Source organism: Citrus clementina, unplaced genomic scaffold, assembly GCF_000493195.1.
Source record: "Citrus clementina cultivar Clemenules unplaced genomic scaffold, Citrus_clementina_v1.0 scaffold_3, whole genome shotgun sequence".
Lineage (NCBI taxonomy): Eukaryota > Viridiplantae > Streptophyta > Magnoliopsida > Sapindales > Rutaceae > Citrus > Citrus x clementina.
In genome coordinates this window covers 23,414,728-23,438,749 of record NW_006262339.1, presented here as the reverse complement: position 1 = coordinate 23,438,749, position 24,022 = coordinate 23,414,728, and the positions used below count along the sequence as shown (strand labels likewise).

General features: G+C 33.1%; 1 protein-coding gene and 1 long non-coding RNA gene across 2 annotated transcripts; both read right to left on the bottom strand.

Moving 5' to 3' along the window:
* Positions 1-6,130: 6,130 nt before the first annotated feature.
* Positions 6,131-6,663, bottom strand: LOC112099532. Its single transcript, XR_002906273.1, has 3 exons — positions 6,448-6,663; positions 6,305-6,356; positions 6,131-6,217 (listed from the first exon to the last, which is right to left on the bottom strand). It is a non-coding gene; the product is annotated as an uncharacterized LOC112099532 (long non-coding RNA).
* Positions 6,664-16,895: 10,232 nt separating this feature from the next.
* On the bottom strand, positions 16,896-19,237 carry LOC18046443 (60S ribosomal protein L13-1). The gene is made up of 5 exons (XM_006441753.2): positions 19,128-19,237; positions 18,878-18,985; positions 18,637-18,770; positions 17,539-17,697; positions 16,896-17,431 (listed from the first exon to the last, which is right to left on the bottom strand). Exons 2-5 carry the CDS (start codon positions 18,981-18,983, stop codon positions 17,210-17,212), a joined length of 621 nt encoding a protein of 206 aa, XP_006441816.1. The 5' UTR covers positions 18,984-18,985; positions 19,128-19,237; the 3' UTR covers positions 16,896-17,209.
* Positions 19,238-24,022: the final 4,785 nt, after the last annotated feature.

The following is a 24,022-nucleotide window of genomic DNA, read 5'->3' as shown; positions in this document are numbered from 1 at the left end:
TTCATCTTGGATCAAGTTTATGATCCAACACCTCCCCTTAAACTTGATCCTGTGACACCAAGCAAAATTCTAAATCTTACAAAGTCTTCTTGCTTGAGTGGCTTAGTGAAGATATCAGCTGCTTGATCTTGTGATTTTACATACTTGATTTGCACTTCTTTTCTTGCAATACACTCTCTTATGAAATGATAGCGAGTGTCTATGTGTTTACTTCGATCATGAAAGACTGGATTCTTGGATAGGGCAATTGTTGATTTGTTATCAACACAAATCTCAGTTGGCTCTTCTTGTGCCAAACTCAACTTCTTCAGTAAATTTCTGAGCCAAATTGCATGACAAACACTTGATATGGCAGCTACATATTCAGCTTCACAGGTGGATAGCGTGACAATTGGTTGCTTCTTTGACATCCATGTGAAAGTAGTATCTCCCATGAAGAACACAAATCCTGTTGTGCTCTTTCGATCATCTACATCTCCACCCCAATCGCTATCGCTATATCCAATAAGCTTGTAGTCATTAGAAAATGAGTATAACAAGCCGAAATTAATTGTACCTTTGATGTAGCGAAGGATTCTTTTTGCAGCTTTAAAATGGGTGGTCTTTGGATTCTCCATGTATCGGCTCACAAGTCCAACAGCATAAAGGATATCTGGTCTTGTGCATGTCAAATAACGTAGGCTTCCAACCAAACTTTTAAAGAACGTTGGATCTATATCTTCGCCTTTATCATATTTGGATAACTTGACTCCGCATTCCACTGGCGTGCTTATAGGCTTGCAATCATTCATCTTGAACCTTTTGAGAATCTCCTTTGCATAGCTTTCTTGAGAGATAAATATGCATTCTTCCTTTTGCTTGACTTCAATGCCGAGGTAATATGCCATCAGTCCGATGTCAGTCATCTCGAATTCTTTGATCATCACTCTCTTGAACTCTTCAAACATGCTTGGATTACTTCCAGTGAAGATGAGATCATCCACATACAGGCACACAATCAAAATATCTCCATCTTTTTCTTTGACGTAGAGAGCATGCTCATATGGGCATTTGGTGAAGCCTTTCTCTTGAAAATACTTGTCAATTCTGCTATTCCATGCCCTTAGTGCTTGCTTTAACCCGTAAAGAGCTTTCTTCAATCTCAAAACTTTGTCTTCATGTCCTTTCACCACATAGCCTAATGGTTGTTCGATGTAAACTTCTTCTTCAAGGAATCCATTCAAGAAAGCAGACTTCACATCCATTTGAAAAATCTTTCATTTGTTCTGAGCAGCCAAAGAAATAATAAGTCTAATAGTTTCAAGTCGAGCTACAGGAGCAAATACCTCGTCATAGTCTATGGCAGCCTTTTGACTATAGCCTTTTGCAACTAGCCTCGCCTTGTGCCTTTCAATTTCTCCCTTCGCATTTCTTTTTGTTTTACACACCCATTTGACCCCGATCGCCTTGTGACCTTTTGGTAGAGTAGTAAGCTCCCAAGTATCATTCTTCACAATGGCTTTGATTTCTTCATCCATTGCAATTCTCCACTTCTCATCTAGTGCAGCTTCTTGGAAGTTGACTGGCTCACAATCAGCAAAGAGGCAAAAGAGAGTGAGATTATCATGTCTCTCAGTTACCTCATAGAGATCTTGAAGACTCCTTGTACGTTCTTCGGTTCTTTCATTTAAGAAAGACGGCGGTGAATCTCCGCATGTGGTTGATGCTGGTGAGATAGGTGGAGTGGCAGGCTCTTGTTGTTCGTTTACTTGTTTTATTTGTGTATGATCATCTTCTTCAATGGGAAAGAAGTTGAAGTCATCCACACCAAAGCCAAAATCTCATTCTCCTTCTTTATCAAAAACTATATCTCGACTGATCACGATCTTCCTGTTGTTTGGATTGTAAAGTTTGTATCCTTTGGAGTTGTTGTCGTAGCCGATGAAGATGAACTTCTCACTTTTGTCATCCAGCTTGGTTCTACTTTCGTCTGGTACATGTACATGGGCAATGCTTCCGAAAACTCTTAAATGGGTGATGCCGGGTTTTCTTCCACTCCAAGCTTCTTGTGGCATCTTGCCCCACACGCTTCTTGTTGGAGATCGATTAGATAAGTAGACTGCACATGCAACAGCTTCAGCCCAAAATTCTTTAGGTAGCCTCTTACTCTTAAGCATGCTTCTTGCCAAGTCGAGAATGGTTCTATTCTTCCTTTCTGCAACACCATTTTGTTGGGGGGATCTTGGAACTGTCAAAGGGCGTCGAATTCCATTTGCTTCACAAAACTCTAAAAATTTTTTGGAAGTGAACTCTCCACCTCGATCAGATCACATGGCTTTAATCTGGTATCCACTTTCTTTTTCCACTGCAGCTTTAAACTTCTTGAAAGCTTCAAAGACTTCTGATTTTTGTTTCAAAAAATACACCCAAGTTTTTCTTGAAAAATCATCTATGAAGAGAATGAAGTAGTTACTTTTACCAAGGGAGTTTGGCTTGAATGGACCGCACACATCAGTATGAATGAGGTCGAGTGGCTTCTGAGCTCTTGAGTTTGACTCCTTTGGAAAGCTCTTTCTGAACTGCTTGCCAAGTAAACATCCTTCACAAAGTTAATCAGGGTGATTGATGTATGGTAAGCCTTTCACTATATTCTTCTTGGATAGTAGCTCCAGTCCTCCAAAGTTGAGATGCCCATATCGAAGATGCCAAGTCCAGGATTGATCTTTGTGACAGGCTTTGAGACATTTTGCAACATCATTTTGAATATTTAATGGAAACATTCTATTCTTCGACATTTTCACCTTTGTAATTAGATTTCCTTTGTCATCTCTTAGGAAAAGACTATAATCTTTTAAGTGAATATCATAGCCTTTTTCTAAAAGTTGACCTAAACTAAGAATGTTGCTTTTCATATTGGGCACATAGTAAACATTCGAAATTATTTGGTGGCTACCATCTTTTGCACGAAAAAGAATGTTACCTCTACCCTTCACTGGTACTTTTGAATCATCTCCAAAAGCGACACTGCCATTCACAGATTCACTTAGTTGCACGAACATGCTTCTATTTCCACTCATATGATTGCTAGCACCTGTGTCAAGATACCATGTATTTTCTTGACCTCCACTTGTGTCATTGCGTGCTAGTAAAAGTGTGCCATCTTCATCATTTTTCTCTTTAGCATAGTTCACTCTCTCTTCAATTCTGGTGCTTGGAGCTCTGCATTCTGAAGCATAATGCCCAAACTTTTGACAATTATAGCACTGTACTTGGGATTTGTCATACCTCGATCTTGGATTGCCTCTGCCTCGTCCTCTGGTTGAGCTTTCTCCTTTGGCATAATTGGAGTTGTTGTTGTTGAAATTCCAACCTCGTCCATGACCACGACCTCTAACTCGGACATAGTGCCTTCTCTCGTTGTCGGAGCTTTCTTCTCTTTTCTTTGGATTGACTTCCATCTTGAAAAGTTGTTCTTCGATTCCTTGCTTCTTTTTTTATTTTTCTTCATAGGCTTGCAACCTTCCTTGAATTTGCTCGATCGTCATATCCTCCAGATCTCTTGTTTCTTCAATTGTCACAACAATATGGTCAAACTTCGAGTCTACTGATTGAAGTATCTTTTCAATGATCCTTACCTCTTTTAACTCCTCGCCATTTCTTTTTAATTCATTGGAAACGGTCACAACCCGAGTAAAGTAGTCAGAAATTGACTCCGACGCCTTCATGTGTAAGGACTCAAATTCTCCTCGTAATGTTTGGAGACGAACCTTCTTAACTTGCTCCGCTCCTTTGTAAGAGGTCTCTAGTTTCTCCCATGCTTCTTTTGAGGAGGTTGTACCAGCAATCTTTTCAAAAGCATCTTCATCTAATAATTGAAAGATGAGATACTTTGCTTTATTCTCTTTTTTCTTCAAGTCTTTTAAATTCTCCTTCTGCGCCGCAGTTAAAGTGGCTTCATTTTCTGGCATAATAAAGCCTTTCTCCACAACATCCCATACGTCATGTGCGCCCAATAGAGCCTTCATTTTAATACTCCAATTGTCAAACTTACTTCCCTTTAATTGTGGAACTTGAAATGACATCATACCACCGTTTGCCATAACTCACAAATTGAGTGAGAATTTGGAGATTTTGAAAGCACAGATGGATCCGGCACATCGAAAAACCTTGGGAAGGACTCGAGTCAACTTTTGGTCAACGGTCAACGGTCAACGTCGGTCAACGGTCAACACCGGCTTGGTAGTCTTGGTTCGGTCCGGATTGGTTCAGCTCGAGTTGGCTCGGTTCGACTTGATTCGGTTCAGCTCGGATCGGCTTGGTTCAGTTCGGTTCAGCTTGGTTCAACTTGGTGAGTCGACTCAGCTTCAAGACAGAAAACTTCCGGCGACAAGTGTGGGCGCGTCCAGTCTCGGATCAGGATGATTTTTACGGCGTCACGTTCCTTTCGTCGAGATCTTCGATTTGATATGCTATATGCCTATATATAACATCAAGCACTAGCTCTGATACCACTTTTTTGGAGAATTAATAAATAAAACACACAAAAACACACTATTTTATTTCTTCAACAACACTCCTCACCAATTACAACTCTTATTTTTCACTCTCTATACCTTAGAGATTTTGCTACTTCACTTGATATTTAAACCAAAAGGGAGAGGGGGTATTTATACATGAAACAAACTAATCACAATCATTCATTTATTCAACTAATAAACAAATCATCACCATCCATTAAAACCTACCACTCACCTACTTCACCAACCACACCTAACACAAATAATTCAAACCTCACCAATCATACCTACTCATGGAACCTTCCATGAGTTGGGCTTGATTTATTCATTTTGGATCAAGTTTATGATCCAACAGACGGTACATCTGTTATAGCAGTTCCTTCAGCATACAAACTATTCGAAGCTTCTAAATTTCCAAGTTCTTCGGGCAATCTCTGATTTCAGCAACCATTGAGATTAAGAACTTTTAGAGATTTCAACTTAAATACGCCGTTTGGGAGACTGCCAAGCCTTTTTCAATCTTCAAGGTCCACGCAAAAGAGCCTAAATAGACACTCGATGAAGGAACGCAGTTCTTCAATTGCAGTGCCTTTTAGAGGTATCTTTTCTATATTACCAGCTGATGAGATATTTGGAAAGCTCTTCAGTTTTGAGCAACCGCTTAGATTCAGGATAACTAGCTTATTCAGATGTTGAATCAACAAAGGATTTGGAGTTTTAGTAAGAATATTGCAGAATGTTGAATCAATCCGGGACTCCGTCCCCAACAGCCCAATGGGAATTGGCATACCATAATAGATAATAAGAAGTCAGAAGTTCTGCCGCCAGATTCTCCTCAACCCTTGGACACTCCACAACTTGAGTCGTCCATCACTAAGCAGATTGCAGATGCGGGGTCTCCAATTGTTCCTACGGAGAGCCGAGCTAACGCTACAGACTCTACTTCCATTCAGGAGCCGATTGGCCAGGATGTCACGACTCATGATTCTAGGATCCGAGAACTAGGTGAGTATAATACACATCTTCATCGAGCATTCAACACAGATTTTAGGCTTTACAATTCTCATACTGATAATGATGATAGTTCTGACGATCACTTGGCAAATAATGACCATTTCATGTCTGCTCCTGAGAATTCTAATAGAATTGACTCTAGCCCTGATTTTAGCGTTGTCGGTCATTCAAAAAAAGGCTTTAAATTACTTGTCGACCGCAAGTATCGTAAGAGATATTATCACCGTCTACATTAGTCTTTTTCTTCTTATGTTAAGCTATGCCTAGATCATTTCGTTTACTGTTATTTTTATTTCTCTTGATTGGAGATTTTGGTTTATGTCCCCCTCCAAATGTATTTTCTTTATCTGTTTTAAATGACAAGTAGGAGTCTCGCCTAACCCCCATAGAGTGAAAAAAAGCTATCTGCTTTAACTTACCATGATGCTACTTGAACAACAAAAGAGGTCAAGACAAATCATTAGTACCTATGATATTAAAGATCTAACATTACAAAAAAAGAGGTCAAGACAAAGCAATTTTATCTATTTTAGTCTAACATTACGCACAGGCTGCTTTCAGCACAAAATTGAGAAAGTGTAATTTTAAAATAATTAAAAAACAATCCCAAAAATCTGAATATTTATTTACAACCTCCTTCAAGGAATTTCTTCTGTATTCGCTTTACATGGCGGAGATTTTCCAGCGGCGAAACTTCATTTAAACGCCTGTTTAGGGGAAAAAAATGTCAATTTTATTTCTCCAATCCAATTGAATAAAAATTATTGTGGTGATAGAATTGAAAAATGGGTTACCTTATAATAGTGTTTGCAAGCTTTGGCTCTATTACTGAAGCAAACACATTCACTATATAAAATTTAAATTTAAAAAAATTATTTATAGGAAAAATAGAAAAAGAATATTGAGGTGCAAGAATTTCGGCGTGTGGTAAACTTACCGGTTGGTTGTTGATTGGGCAGAATCGGCGGTTTGTCTGGGATGTAGATAATTTGCCATGTGTCCGTTTCCAGCATTATAACTTTGTTTCTCCGGTTAATTCAGGAGAGATTTTTAGGGGATTGCAGACACAGAAACTAGGGTTCTGTAAGGGGGAAGACCAGAAGGGTTTACAGGTTTAGAGTGGCCACTTTTGTTTAGTGTTCAGAAAAGAGAGAACGGCATTGTTTGTAGATGAATTACGGGTAATTTACAACTATGCTTATGTAGTTTTGCAACTAGGGGCGCGCGTTTCGATTTTTGTCTCGGTTTTTATGGGTTTTGGTTCAATTTGTAACCCGTCAGGATTTGAGAATTCAACCCAAATGGTTTGTAAAGTTATTTTAGTTCGTTTTGGTTTCAAATTTTAGTACTAATTTGGGTCATAATTCCGGGTTCAAATACGGTTTAGGGTCACAATTTTAGGTTAAAACGTTCATAACAGCTTAAATCAATTGGTAAAATCTGCTCCTGTATATAGCGAATCAAGCATTAGCACCATCCAACTATAATTTGTTACAAATACTAAAAACAGAACATTTCTTAACGAGACAGCAACACAAATTATAGACAAAACAGGCAAATCCCCAACAAACAAACCCAAAACTTTGTCTAAACTATAGTCTGTAGGCATAAAAAATTAATTAATTCATACACCAAAAATTGATCATACTACACAAAAATTTGATCATGCCCCACTAAATGTGATTCCTTTCCTGTACATTTTTCTTCTTTTTATTTGGTAGCCAGCTTGCTTCAAAATATACAAGTTTGAGAGAGGTGAGGGATTTTTTGAGTAGTGGGGGAAACCAGCACTTGGCGATTTGGGAGGTATTATTTATATATTTTGTTTTTTTTTAATACAAAACCGATTCCCCGAAATGAATAGCAAAACCGATCGGTTTTACTCTTTCAATCGGTTCCGTTTTAAGTTCGAACTAAATCGAAACGAGCTAAAACTCAAATTAAATTTTGGATACCGGTTGGTTCGGTTCAACTTAACCCAAAGCCCACCTCTAGTTTTGTTGCAAATTTTTATTTCAATAATTTCATTTATTACAATATGTTAAAGAATGCTCATGCGATTCTGAAACAGTACAGGTTTTACATACGCGATAATTATTCATGATTTCTTTTCTCTCTTTCCTTTTATATATAGACCAATTTGCAATTTCTTTTGAAGGCTTAAAATAATTTTAAAAAGTTAAAAGTTAATTTTGGTGTTTGGCAAATTTTTTTTTAAAATCACTTTTGATAAAATCATATATATATATCCTCATATATATTATAAAAAACCAAACTCATTCTTATTAATTAAGAAAATAAAATCATTAAATTTAAAGAGATTATTGTCATTACCAATTATAATAAGATAACAATATAAAAATAAAAATAATGATATGAAATATTTATTTTAGTTTTGTGTAAACAATAAAAATATTTTATATACATCTTTATAAATGTTTAAATAAATTTTATTCAACATTATATTCAATTCAGCCATTTATATCCTTACAGCAATTTATTAGTAAAATTTTTTAAATACATACGACTGCTTTTAAAATTCAAAACTCTTTTAAAAATAAATTTTACTAAACGTTTAACTAATTCTCTTCACACCTGATTATTTTGAGAACACAGTTAACAAAAATTATTTTAAAAACGACAGCATTACTAAACTGGCAAGTACACACACACACATACAAAAAATGTAGATTTAGGATTTTACAGTCTACCAAAATGATTTTTACCATTGTAAAACGATTAATTATTGCGTAAAACACTAAATTCGCATTTTATTTCATACAGTGTTTGCAGAAGAGACGAATTCTCTCTCTCTCTATACACACAAGCACACATTCATTTATATACATATATAATAAAAATAATTTTCTAATGAGAACATTCTCATTTTAATAAAGTGAAGATACTACTAACAATTAGAAAATATAAATTTTAATATAACACAATCTTCAGGATCAGGCTACGGTGCAACAGTGGCACGGTGCCACTGTTGCACCTAAGGGGAATCCCAATCTTCAATATAATTCAGATCAACTTGATTTTGGATTGCAACTTGCTACGGCGGGCAATACTACCACGTGTCATGTATAACAAGTTTGGTAGTTGTTAGAAATTTTAGTTAATGTTCATAAAAATTTTATTTTTTGGCCCTTTAATTTTCTTATATATGTTATAACTAAATTAAGTTCGTCTAATTTTTATTATGATCCCATTGAACCAAAAACCTCATCCATCACTAAATAGTTGACTAATAACATAAGAATAAGTTAACTATTTACTCATCATAAGTTAACTTTGGAGTATGATTAAGGTCTATGAACTTCTTTATATGGCATTATAACTAACTTATATATAAGTATGGGCCACATTACCTTACCACGTCAGAAGGACGAGATAAAATTAATTATTGCCCTACACATAGCAGTGGTATCAAGGAGATAATCCCTCATTGACTGAGATTAGTTCTTGGACAAAGTATATATACATGAGACAATCCTTAATTCATGAACTAATTTTTTAGTATGAGATAGGCTCATTGACTAAGGGTTATTTAAAACACTGCATATGAATTTTAAAAATAATTAAATACCATAACATTATTATCACCAAGCATATTATTATCTTTAGTGGTGATATTTTTTTGGATTTTTTTTCCTAAACTTGAATTTTTCAATAACCTTTTTAGATTTTTATTATAATTATTCTAACTGATTATTGTGTTATTTGAAACACCTCATTTTATTCTTTGGAATTAAAAGACTTAATGAACAAAATGATAAAAATAAGTTGTGAGTTTAAATTACTTTCTGCTTCTACTTCATGTATAAATGCAACAAGTAAAATGAAATTTTATCTTCTAAATTTTTCATAAAATCTAACTGATAACAAATATGGACACTCAATCCTTCTGCATCTAAATTGAAAGTTTTTAGAGAAACTTTAAGAGTTCATAGTTTCTCGATTATGGTGCTATCAAACCAAAATTTTGATTCCGCCATTGGATAAACATAAGGGTTAAACTATGTGCCATTGGTTAATTTCTTTTTCTTTTTAAAGAAAACTTCAATGACATTTACCTTGTGTTCATGATTTTTTTTTTTTTTTGGCTCGTTCAAATTTCCTTTTTTATGTTATGACCTCTTTAATTTTTTCTTTAACTCCATATGACCTCCATTAAACCAAAATCTAAATTCCTCGAGTAGTTGAGTATTTTAAGGACCTAACAAAGTATGAGACAACTCTTTACACATAAGTTAGCTATTAAGTATGAGTAATGACTATGATCTTCTATATGGCATCATAGCCAACTTGTTCATGAATGAGATCACATTACCTTATCACATGATAAAGACAAGGTAATTATTGGGTCCATCTTATTTGGGTAGCCTTAAAGCCCAAAGTCTAAAGGAAAATTTAACTTCGTTTTCTTTTAAATTTTGAGGTTAAGTTTCTGGTATCGTCCTCTACATTTTTACTGGTCTTAATTTTTATTTTATCCTCTTGTTGGTTGTTATTAGAGATATTCACTTGTTAAAAAACATTTATTATAGTGACTATAAACTAAGAATGTTGAGATTCTTAATGTTGTTAACCTCTAGTATTATCTAGAGAAGAATTTCTGTTATAATCTCATTATTATATAGTGGAAGGATATATCGAACTACAGTCCCGTGATTTTTCTCGATTTGAGTTTCCACATAAAAATTTATTTCATTTGTGATTGATTTATTATTTTAGATTGTATTGGTTTAATTTATACTTATTTATTGTGGTATACATCTCGTTTTAATCACATAAACCGGGAAAGAGTTAATTTTTGCTTTATTAGCAGTTGCTTGTGTGGGTTCTTTTCCACCAGTAATACGATTGGTGGATACATGACAGGACGCCCAGACAATAATCTCTCATTGCTTGAGAGTTGCTCTTGAGCTATATAGGGAGGGGGTGTTGGGAGCAGTTATTGACTCATAAACTAGCTTTATGAGTTAGGCCATTCACTAAGTGTTATCTACACTACAAGTAGAACACGACTTATGATTTTAAAATTAACTAAATCCCATACTATCATTATCATCAAGTGCATTATCTTTTAGTGTGGCAATATATTTTAGATTTTTTTTCTAGATTCAATTTTTAAGTCACTTTTTTAAATTTTTTTAGTTATTTTTAATTGATTATTGTGTTATTTGAAACACCTTATTTAGTTCTTTTAAACTAAAAGATCTAATGAACGAAACAAAAAATATTATATTGTGATTTTTAAATAATTTTTATTTTTATTTTTCGTATAAATGCAGTAATTAAAATGAAAATCTATTTCTTAAATTTTTCATAAAGGCTAATTGATAATAGATATGAATATTCAATTCTTCTGTATCTATCAAAAGTCGTTAGAAACTTAATGTTCATATTTTCTCCATAATGGCACCAGCATATCAAAATCTTAGTTCTATCATTGGATGATAATAAGGGTAGAACTATGTGCCGTTGACCCATTTTTTTAAAATAAGGGTCTTCAATGAAATTTGACTTACTTCTATGAAATTTATATGTTTGGGCTCCTTCAAGTTTTTCTATTTAATATTATGACCACTTTATCTTATCTTCAACATAAACACATCGACCCAAGTCTTAGTTCTGTATTAACTTAGAGTATATAGTTATTAGTTAAGGAGTTGATTGTGAATAATTTAAAAAATCACATATAAAATTTTTTTAAAAAAAAAATTAACTACCATAACACAATTATCTTCATGTACCTTATTATCTCTTAGTGATAATATCTTTTCAGGTTTTTTTTTTTAAATTTAGCTATTTAAATAACTTTTCTCTTTATGTTTTTTAATTGTCTTAACTAATTATGCGTTGTTCGGAATACCTTATTTAGCTCTCACTCACTCACTCTCTCTCTCTCTCTCTCTCTCTCTCTCTCTCTCTCTCTCTCTTATATAACCTTTTTTAGTGCTTTTGAATTAAAAAAATTAATTAAAAAAATGACAAACTTATTTAGTGATTTTTAAATAATTTTTCACTTTTAGTTTTCATATAAATGCAATATTTAAAATGAAAATCTATCTCCTAAATTTTTTATACAAGTTTAGTTGATAATAAATATAAGCATTCTATCCTTTTGCGTAAATTGGAAGTTTTTAGAGAAACATTAAGAGTTTATAATAACTTAGCTATGCATTCGTTGGCACTTAACTCAACTCATAAATATGATAATAAAATTTGTACACTATAAAATCTCATCACCCCCTCTTTCCTTCTTCACTTACCAACTTCTCATTTGCTCGTTCTTTTAATCTCCATGTTTTTTTTCCCCTCTTTGCCATCCCTTTTGTTTATTCCTACCATATCCATAATCATGTCTGGCAATGGACACCCTGATGGTTTCAGCCTAGCTCCACCGCCTCATCGTTCAAACTCCAACCCAGTTCAAGAGCATTGTGCAGTATGTCAACAAGTCTTTTTTAGCCCTGAGGCTCTTATAAACCACTATCAAACTCACATCAGGGGGGAAGAGCTCATGAATTTTCAGAACAACTTCATCCGTGTTCGGAACCAAGCAGCACTTGAAGCTCAAAGGTTGTTTGGTTTTGATATCCCTAGACAAAACCAACATCTTCATCCTCCATCATTCTCGCTGCCACCAATTGCCAGTTTGAGTACTCATACTAATAATATACAGGACCAACATATGAAGCCAGTTGTTATTCCAGTGCGGCGCATACAAAGTTTTCCTCCTCCTACTAATGATGGTACCGTGATCAGTGCTGCTAGGGCTAGGGCTGCAGTTGCTAATCAGCTGAATCAACCTGCAGCTGCAGCTATCCCAAATCAAATTGATCTAAACTCAGATTATAATGAGGAGAATAACAATCCATCTGATGGCATAGATGATGGATCCATCAATCTTGACTTGACTTTAGGTCGTTAAAGTAACATTGAGGGTTGTGAAGATGGGGTTTGTGCGTGTGTGTGTGTGTGTGGTGATGTCCTTCAACTTAATTTCTATTATCGGAATCAAATTATCAGTGCAATTAGAGAAGCTAATTGAAAATAAAGAAAAATACGAGTTGAAGCAGTTTGTTGTTCAATGGAGTCAATATTGTTATTTGCCTTATTTGAGTTATTTAATGTTGTTATAAGTGTTGCTGCTTTATTGTCATTTGTAATATGTTTTAATTTTTCTCTTTGGTTTCTATCTAATTTGTTCTATGGATGATTGTGATTTGATTTAATGGTTAACTCTTTTGTTGATTTTAATCTATTGATTTTCATACTCATTTAGTCTTGTTGAGCAGGTGATCAAAACTATTAAATCAAATGAACCGAAATCTTGACATTTCTCACATTTCCTTAGGAATTTTTTTTATATGTTAAAAAAAAAAATTTAACATGGCATATACCATTGAGAAATAGTTATAAAAGAAAGGTAATGATTGGCAAAATATGTTACTTGTTAAATAAACAAAGCTGGACTGAAAGTTTTGGCTATCAGTTCACTTTGGTTCCAATTTTGTTTATAGTCGATCAATTTGATACGAACTTTGGTTGACTATCAAACCAAACTGACATTCAAAACTATACAAATATTTGCAGCTTGATCCGGTTCATTTTTCTAAAGTCGGTTCAATTCGGTTTGAAAATTTTCGGAACCCAACCAAAACTAAATTAACACTGATAACAAAGAGAAGCAACGCTAACAGCCGAATTAACTACCATAACACTAGCTATCGTCACATGCATTGTTAACTTTTAGTGGTAATATAATTTTTTATTGTTTATAATTAAATTAATTTAACTGTTTAAACCATTATTTTTTATATTTTTTTAATTGTTTTAATTAATTTGTGTTGTTTGAAACACCTTATTTAGTTATTTTAAATTAAAAGGATTAATGAAGAAACGATAAACTTATTTAGTGATAAATGATAAATGACGAACACCATAGTAAATAATTTTCTACTTTTAGTTTTGTATAAATGCAACATTTAAAATGCAAATCTATCTTCTAAATTTCTCATAAAAATTAACTGATTATATAGATACAAACAGATAATTCTTTTGCATAGATTGAAAGTTGTTCGGCAAACGTATGTTAAGGGTTTATAATAAATTTTAAATTAAAAGAATTAATGAAGAAACGATAAACTTATTTAGTGATAAACGATAAATGATGAACACCATATTAAATAATTTTCTACTTTTAGTTTTGTATAATTGCAATATCTGAAATGAAAATCTATCTTCTAAATTTTTCATAAAGGTTAACTGATAATATATAAATACGAACAGATAATTCTTTTGTATAAATTGAAAGTTGTTTGAGAAACACATATTAAGAGTTTATAATAACTTAGCTATGCATTCATTGGCACTTAACTTCAACTCATAAATATGATAATAAAAATATAAAACTTATATATCCACTATAAAATATATCAACTTCATTGTAGTTACCTTAATTAGCCCAAACAGATTAGGTTATCTCACTTCACACGAAGAATTTTGTCATCTTGAACATCCATACAATTCAGTTTTTTTATGTTGTGTGTGTCATCAACCTTAGATACAAACGTGTTCTCCATGAATATTCACTCACAAAACTAAGACTAATCAGCCTAGTTTTTGAGGAAAGAAAAGAAAAAAAAATGGATTTGATTGACCCAAATTGAACCGACTGGTCCGGACCAATTTTAAAACCGCTTCGGTTCGATTAACATATCTAATTAGACTAATAAATTAGTTCATTATTAGTTTCGTAAGATTTTCCAGGAAAAAGCAAAGTATCGAAATGAGAGTGGCACGTGCTGGAAATTGGAATGAGAGTTGGTTTGACTGGCGTTGACTAGACCAGTGAGACCGTAAAAGTAAGTGATAAATGGGGCTCATTTGCAAGCTGATATCCTGTGATTGAGAGACAGTTAATGAGTGATTTAGGATTCATTAAAAATTTTGTAATCTCCTCTTGTGATCTGGTACAATTTATGCCAGTAAAGAGAGCTTTTGGTGCTCGTTCTCGAGACAAGAACATGTGTAGTTTTTCTTCTTTGCCAGTTCTCTGCATTGATTTTTATTATCACAATCACTTTGATCATGTGTTTTCGATTAGTTTGTTGTTCAACTCGTGTATTTATAAAAGTGTAAGGTTGAGATATATATATATATATATATTTTGAAATACTTACTGATCAAATTAAACCTTATAAAGGAATCACAATCCAAATCTCATGCTTACAATTGTGATACTAGATTAAGGTTCTATTTGGAATTAAGGTATTGTACCTTTTAAGTTACGGTTGCTATGAAAAAAAACTGTAACCATCAAACAACAATTAACAACATGTAGTAAATATAAATTTGAAATAATAATTTTGAAAAAATTATTAAAGATATATTAGATTTTTCATTATAGAAGTGAAAAAGCATATCAACATAACTTTCAAACTACAGCAGCTGGTGTTTATTAAATACTTTAGTGCTGTAACTTTTAAGTTACGGCTGCCCAACCTCAATTCCAAACGAACCCCGAAAGTAATGACACGTTATAAATCAAGGAGCTATGCATGTGTTTTGTAATAATTAACCTTTTATATTATCTTATAGGGTCCAATTACGATGCAACGGTGATACGGTACCACTGTTGCATCTAGCCGTTGGATCCACTTGGATAAATGGATCTATTGAAATTCAACGGCTGGATGCAACGGTGGTACCGTACCACCGTTGCACCATCGTTTTCTCCTATCTTATATTAACGAACAAATGAGATATCTCGTGCCACGTTGTTTGGAATACAAATTGTGTATCCTAATTTTATAAATATATAATTACTCTTACATTAAAGAGCAATAATATTGCCACATCCATCAATGAATTGTGGTTAAATGTGTATCAAAAGAAGTTTACGAAGTTAAAATTAGCCACCTAGAACAACATTTTCTTTGCCGCTAATTAACCTTAACTAGATTAATATAATTTATTTCGGAAGTCGATACAGTTGGTAATTTTATTACTTAAAATTATGAGAAGTATATGTGCTATTACTTGCTATCACTGGCCGGTCAATTTATTTGAAGTCATTGCATTTACCATGAATTAATAGTTAAGATGATTCTTCTTTTCATTTATGGTAACATATCTCATGAGTAATTACCAGATATGAAAAAATTTAATGACATTGAAATTATAGGAATGCAAATTTAATCTTCTTTGTGTCACTCTTCCTCAATATACTCATGAAAATAAATCCTATTTCCTCAATATACCCATTCACGTGCTAAAAATCTGCTTAAAAACGTTTATACAGGAGATCATCTTGAAATTTAAACACACAGAGAGCTCCCTCTATAATAGTTCTGTTGTTTTTTTTTTTTTTTTTAAACTCTTAACACAAAACGAACTACACTCTCCTTTCTCCCTTAAATCTTTCATCTGACTATTTTTTCGCACCAATTTATAATTTTTCTACTCCTTTTTATTTGTTCGGCATAAAAACTCCGACAAAACATTAATGACTAATAAAAATTTAAGGAGTTTATAAAAATATATTAAATAACCACAAAGAAAGTAATAAAAACTAATTTGAAATTAAGCACTAAGCATTCAAATATCAATGCTCCATTACTTGGGATGCAATTTTGTTACCCTGATGTTACGCTGTTCAAATATTATTGCTCTGTTATTCATGATGGTGCAAGTAGCCTTTATACATTTAGATAGTTACAAAAAGTTATAAGTGACATTGTACTTGAAACTTATTAATCATTTTTAATAATCAAACAAGAATTAAACAAAAATTAATATAATCATTTTTAATAATCACATAAGAATAAAACAAAAATTAACATACAAATAGTTATTAGAGGCTGATGTCATAAATTCAGAAGATCAAATATCACTGCTCCTCCTTAACTAAAAAGAAGTGTATTTAGACAAATATTAGGGTTGAGACAATTATTGGATTTTGAGTTACCTTTTCCCATGATAAAAAGAAATTGTCAAAAAGCAATCAGATGAATTTCTAGATCATAAGACAGCAGTCTTTAACTTTTATTCCATAGCCAATAAAATAAGTCATAATTTTCCAAGAACTAACAAAAAAAAAAAAAAAAAAAAAGGGCATGTCAATCTTGAAAGAGATTAAAAATCTCTTATATCTTCATACTCCGTTCTTAGCAATTGAACAAATAAAAAAGATTGAAATTAGGTAAGAATTCCAAAAATTTCTTCAACGTCAATTTATTTACAGGGTGATATGAAAACAAACAGCTAGAAAACGAAGCACAGGATTAGCAAATTCTTATAAGAAACCAGCATGAACAAAACACGAAATTGCTCGTCTTTAAACAGTTGAAAAAAGTTACAAGCAGCTTTAGCTATCCTCCAAATTAAGCACTGGTCAAGCACAATTTCCATTGCAACATTGCAAAATAATATCTTCCCCAGACAAAATATGCCAACATTTTAAAGTAGCCAATGCTTTAAGGCTTTGGCAAGAATCTACTTCATTCAGGAAAGAATTCAAAACCAAAACAACCATTGGATAGGTCCATTGCAAATAATATAACCAAGAAATCTTCCCACATTCAAAATAAAATAACAATTTCAAGCCTAAAGCTAACAGATTGAAATCACTATAACAAAATGCCAAAAACAGGCCCACATTCAAAGTGTTGCTTAAACAAGTTTTTTTACTTCTTCTCTTCCTTTTCAGCCTCTGCAGCCTTCTTCATCCTGGCACCAAAATGGCGCTCGTTCACACGCTCGATACGGAGTTTGTCATAAGCCTTGAAGGACTTCATATCTTGAGTAACCTTAACAAGCTCGACAGTAGGCCTCTCAGGAGCAATGGGCATGTAAGGTCCTTGTACTTGAGTTGCTGTTGCCAATTCCTCAGGAGCCGAATCACCAGCCTGCAAAGAGTCCAGATAAGAATAAATCAAGATAACAGATGACAAAAAATAGATAAAATAAAATATCTTACTCAGCAAATTTAAATAAAATGATTAAAAAAAATTACCTTAAACTTGCGAGCACGTCTTGGGAAAACAACCAACTTAGCCTTGTAAGTCTTGAGCCTCTGAACATTAGATTGAAGACCCTCAAGAGAACGGTTCTTGCGTCGATGATCGACTGAAACACCAATTGTCGGAGCCAGTTTCTTGGGAATTCCAGCAGCCTTAATGTAAAGAGAATAAGATTAACTAGGGCAAAAATAACAAAGAAGCATCAACCACATACAATGCATTACAGACATATGATCATTACACTTCAGCCGCGTTATTCTATTCCACCTCTTAGAAAGAAAAGTACTTAAATCAAAGTACTTAGTAGCATGACAAGACATTTATTCAAAACTTCTACCCCGAGCACACGCAATGGAGCCATAGACGGTCAAATGAAATCCAATCCATGAAATAATTTGATCTATGGTTAGCATCCTCTTGACAGATACCTTTGGCATTGATAGTACCGTAGTAGCATCTAAATGGGCAAACATTGTGGCAGGAGCAAGATCAGTCAAGTCATCCGCAGGCACATAAACTGCTTGCATAGAAGTTATGGACCCTCTTTGACAGAAGCTATTCTTTCTTGTAAAGAACCCATTTCGGTACTAAGGGTAGGTTGATAACCCGCAGCAGAAGGCATTCTACCCAATGAGGCGGATACTACTAACTGAATTGGGGAATCAAACTGTATCACTTTTTTTATAGATCGTCCTACAAAACCTTTTTAATTATATAATTAATATAGTAATTAAGTTAATATGCAATTCAGTAATTTAATTCCATGCCTTACAAGATATGAATTGTTTGTTTGTTTCTTTTGAAAATGAAAAAGGAACTAAAAAAAAAGAATAACTTAAATCTCCAATTGATTTGATTATTTTGTAGATCTATTTAACATTATAATTCTATACATACACATAATTATCACTTCTAACCATTTTGTTTTGAGAAAATTTCTTATACATTTCTAGGGGTACTGCTCATCCATGTCTATCCCAATGAGCCATTTACCGAATCGTTGCAATCATAATTAACATAATGTGAATGCATAAGCAACGTATGAATCAAATCAATTATCGAAAATGAAACTAAGAAAACAAGAAAGAAACCTTGAGTTCCTCAAGAGTAAAGCCTCTGCCAGCCCTTAATTTCATGTTGTATTTCAAAGTCTGGCCATGAACGACGGGACGAAGCGGCCCAGCAGTAGGGCGAGGGAAGATTTTAACGGCCTTCTTTTGACGAGCTGTTAGTGGTTTTCAAACAAACAAACAACGAATAAGCACCACGAAAAAAAAACGACATCAACAGTAACAAGAAGTAAGATAAAGCTAATTAAGGAAAAAGACTGACCGACTCGCCGTCGACTTTTGCGAGCAGGTTGGTTGAACCAAGTCTTGACATAGTTCTGCCAATGCTTCTTAAAGTGCCCATTTGGAATTACGTTGTTATGCTTCATTTCTGCGATCACAATCACATTCACAACTAACTATCAAATATAAGAAGATTAAGATTAATGGGCATATAATCGCATGTAATTTTAATTAAAGTTGATTGAATCCAAGGGCTAGATGCTAGAAGAGAGAACCTGCTTATTACATACCTGTTTACAGAGCGAAATGCAGACGACTATGCCCGTTTCTCTCAGTCTCGACGGCAACAGAGCCAACCACTTTTAAGGGCGAAGCTTTGCTTCATATATAATGTCCACAAAACTAAACCCTAGCTCGCTACTTACCTTATCTATTGGGGCGGGCCGGGCCTTCAATCGGTTTTAAGAGTTACCAAGTTCCATTAGTAATTACTAAATTTTATTTACTTTTACATACAATATTTATTTATTTAAAGTGGTTGAGGTTCGATAAATATTGGTCAGAAAATAATTATTGTATCAATGACTTCTATATAGTCAACTGTAAATAGAATCAACTAATAGCATATTAACTCGTAGATTTGAGGAATTGAAATCTAAAATATAATGTTTACTTATTAAAATATAAGGAGAATGGAAATGAAAAATGCAGGCCCATATATTTTATTGGCGTTTGGTGGAGCTTTGTGAGGAGTTTATTAGGCTTTAGGAATTTACTTTTTTCTTTAATTTTTTAGTATTTATATTTTTCATTTAAAAAGAAGGCATGTTAGAAATATTGAAATGTTAATAGGGTAAAATTGAAGCTCTCAAGAATGAGAGACTCATTCCCGCCCCTTGGGGAAACAATTTCTCATCTTCCATTCTCAATTGGGATAGGGCTCATGATGATTCTAATTCTTACTCTATTTCATAAAGTAAATACCGTCAATAATTTAAATTCTCCAATTTGAAAAGTATAACACAACATTAGAGTATCACAACAAACTCTTCATTTATTCTTTTTTTAAAAAAAAAAAAAAAAAAGAACAAAGATGACGAGCACTAGGGGAATCAAAACCCATGACCCCTTATTTCTATGACAAATGACCGATTAACTAAATTGTCTCTTTCGAGATATAATTAAACTAACTTGTAAAAATATTATTGTTCGACTTTCGTCCTTCAAACATATATTATACATATATGTGTTATAACAAATAACTTTATTTTTTTAAAATTAACAATTATTTTATTTAATATGAGACATACTAGAAATTAAAAATGTTGGTGGCTTATAAAATACAGAACTACAATAATCAGCAAAAAATGGGCTTTGAAACCGTACTTCCTGTCGCGATAGACATTAGAAAATAGAAATCAAAACCAAGTTTAGTCCCGTGGCTGTAACATCATTTTACCATAGGCGATCGTTCTGTTTTTTTGCTCAAGTTAAACCATTTCTCTTCCAAGCATTATGATATTAAATCAAATTACCATAGCAAACACATTTAGCCATTTTTTTTGTTACAAGCAATTATTATATTAAAAAAATACCATAACAAACACATTTCTGAATGAATCTCAATAAGAAATGATTTACAAATTCAAAAAAGCTGAAGGCAAAGAAGAAACACAAAGTGAAGCTTAATGGCCTGGTTAAGATAATTGGTTCCAAACTAAACCTACCTAAGCATATCATGACAGTCTGAGAAGCAGTGAAGATATATCATAGGGATTCTTGTAACTACTAGAAACAGTAGTGGCAAAATACAATTTTTTGGAAAGTACAAATAGGATTCACAAGGGCACATTTCTAGAATGTTCATGCGCTTTTTCTTTAAACTAACTATCTGCAAATGAGGTGAGGCATTGAGTTCATTTATCCCACTCTAAATCCAAAAATTGTTGATCCACCTTTGATGAACTCGAACTCTCAGTACTACTTCTGGGTAGCTGATTAGTCAACCGGTCCCAACCCATGAGATGAGGCAATGCAAACTGCACAGGAAAGCAAGTTATTTGGAAAAAAAAAAAATAGTGCAGTGTGATGTAATTATCCTGCAGCTATAGCATGTTAATATATTTTTAGAAGGATGAACTCAGGCATTAAGTTTGGAATGAAACAGATAACAGGTAAAATCAATTAGACATCTGACTATAAATGCATAAAACTTATTCTTGGACACTCCACATAAACCTATTTTTCCGTGATGGACTTGGATCTTGAATCTCCTAAAACTGAGGTCACTTGAGAACAACATATCACTGCTGGGGAGCCCAGTTGTGATCGACTAGCAATTTAATTTGTGCATACCTAATGAATGATGCCTTTCATCAAATTTAAATGCCAAAACAAGATAGTCTGGTACGAATTCCAGAAGTTTAGATATCATACACTGCAAGCAGTCTTCATCACAGCAAATTCTGCAGTCGAGACAGGAACAACAAAGCGCTCATTGGTTTTCAAAATGTTGTTGGCGACATCTGCCAAGAAATTGCATATGCAATGAATAAAAATTTAGTAGGAACTCTCTCTCACCCCCCCCCCCCCCCCCAAGCACCAAAATAAGCACTTTAAAGTGCTTTTATATCACAGTTAAAAAAGGCTTCCTACAAAAGCACTTTCAAATGTAACAAAATTTAAAACAATAGAAAAACATTTAAAAATTTTATACTCCAATGTAAGCCAAATATTCGCGTTAGGCCCCAGTTGCAACACAACAAATAAAAATAAAAACCACACACGCAAAAGTTTGACTTTTTGCACTTTCTAGCATTTTCTGGGAAACCAAACAGGAAATGAAAATTACTTTCTTACAAAACAAACGAGGTTTTCGTAGACAAGGTACCTGGAAGAAAGCAGAGAGCGAGAAAGCTTCATCATCTTGGCTCTTTAAGAGAGCGAATGTGTTAGGGTTTTACAGAGAGAAATGGGTTTTTGAATAGCGTTTACAGAGATTTTGAGTGCCTTCAAAAAAGGGAAAAAAAAAAAATAGAGAAAGAGGGAGATTAAGAGTAAGAGTGGAAAAGAGTGGAAACTGGGGTGCATGAATGCTCCGTGCATCCTCTTTTCATTTACTGCCACGTGTCTTTCTTGCGGTGTAGAACCACTGGAGTTTTGTGTTTATTTCGGTCGTTCTTATCTTTATTTTGTGAAATTTTAATCTAATTCAATTCTTAGATCGAATGATCATTTTTAATAAAATTATGTTTGAAAGAATCATTAAACCAATAAAAGATTTTAGAAAATTATTAGAATTTGAGACGGTAATAATATTTTGAGTATATAAAAATAAAATTGAAGATTGATAAAAAATGACTCAAATAATCTATTGAATAATTATACTAAGTTTCGTTCATGAAATAAGTGTTCGAGTTGCCTAATTGTAATGGGGAATGTGTTTGCGCATCATTTTTTAAAAGTTAATTAGTTTTTAAGTTACAATTATCACCTTTGTTTTGATCAAGAAAACATACTTCTAATAATTGGACGAAGTAGTGTGTGAGCTATATAGCCTATGATTCAGCCTTATTTTTGAAAAAAAAAATTAGATATTTTTATTATAAATTTTATGAATAAAAAACACTTTTAATTTCTTAAAAATCTCTAAAATATTTAAAAATAAAGAAATTACCATTAATCATACTTTTTTTAAAATCGCATTAAACCAATTCTCTGTTTAGTCAATTGGTCCGAGCTTCAAACCTTTTTCGACTACTGCAAGAGAATTTTCATGTGCATTTACCAATATAAGTCACTTTTTTTAGGAATAAATAGATTTTCATCTCCTATTTGGTAAGTAAGTGGAAACTGAACCGGGTTTGTCGGTCTACGTTCTTTTCAGCAGTGATGATGGCAATAAGGTGGGAATCATAATCTCCAAAGCTAAACCCGAACCCGTTCTGAAGCCATCTCCGAACCCATCGCATATCTGAAAAAAATTTAATTGGGCATGGTTTGGGGATGTCTCCGCTAATCTCTAAATTAAGTAGAAAATTTTGATTGAAAATAGTTCAGGAATGTCCCTGATAATCACCAAATTGAATAGAAATTAAAGTAGGACCGAATCCCTACTTATTTTCTTTTTTCAAAAAAAATTAATAATATTGAATTGTATATTTTACATAAATAATTTTGTTTACATATAAATTATGAACATTCATGTAACGTTTGATTAATTATAATGAACTGAATCAGTTTTTCACAGGGAATAGAGAGTTTCTTCCACTTCACAAAAAGCATTACCTAAAGCCCTCATCAGGCTCAAGAATTCTGTTAATCCACTCCAACTTTAAAGGATCCTCATTGGAGAAACCAAAGAACACATCAACATTGAAGCCATTATTACTACCGATATTATCTGAGTTTGATTCTTTAGCTATACTCTTTGCTTTACTCTCTTCTCTTGCATTCACATCTTCTGCTTTGATGATTTTCTCCGTTGTCCTTCTTTTCTCATCCTTGTAAGCTTCACTTGTTGAAACTCCACTTTGTTTCTCTTTCTGATTTTTCAATCTTTTTACTCAAATGAGAATTCCTCTTGGTCAGATATGTTCCCTCTCTTAATATTTGGTCTAAGATAATTCACCCATCTTAGCCTGCAACTCTTTCCACATCTATTGAGGCCTTCAAATTAAAATCAAATACCAATACTTTAAACAATGGGTAGAGTTTATCGTTTTTTAAAGAGGCCGTGAGTTTAGATCCAGGGGTTTGCCATTTTGTTATGTATTTTATTATTGGTAAATTATCCTTGCACCATCTTTATTTTATCTCATGTTCACTCAACCACTATAAAATTTCAGCCTATTATTTGACTGTCTTTCTTTTTAAATTTGTATCAATTGATCATTTTTGCACTAACACCTTTAAATAATTAAAACGAAATGATAATTTTATCCCTAAATAAATTAAAAGATCATTTTATCCTATAAAAATTTTGAAAAATAAAAAATTATAATTATAAAATACCCCTAATTTTAATAAAAATAAATCCCAAATAGAGGTATTCAGCCGATTTTTATTAAATTTAGATTTTACAAAATTGAACTTAGTTATTAAAAAATTATAATTTCGCAAAATTTTGTTAAAATTATTGAATTTATTTATTAAAAAAGTAAATCCCAAAATTTTAATAATTTAA

Bases quoted from the DNA above. Each gene is read 5' to 3' on its own strand.
- LOC18046443 (XM_006441753.2), bottom strand. From the start codon at position 18,983: ATGAAGCATAACAACGTAATTCCAAATGGGCACTTTAAGAAGCATTGG. The intron at 17,698-18,636 runs GTTTCTTTCTTG...CTTTACATTAAG, and splicing joins TTACTCTTGAGGAACTCAAG to GCTGCTGGAATTCCCAAGAA. The intron at 17,432-17,538 runs GTAATTTTTTTT...GACTCTTTGCAG, and splicing joins GACGTGCTCGCAAGTTTAAG to GCTGGTGATTCGGCTCCTGA.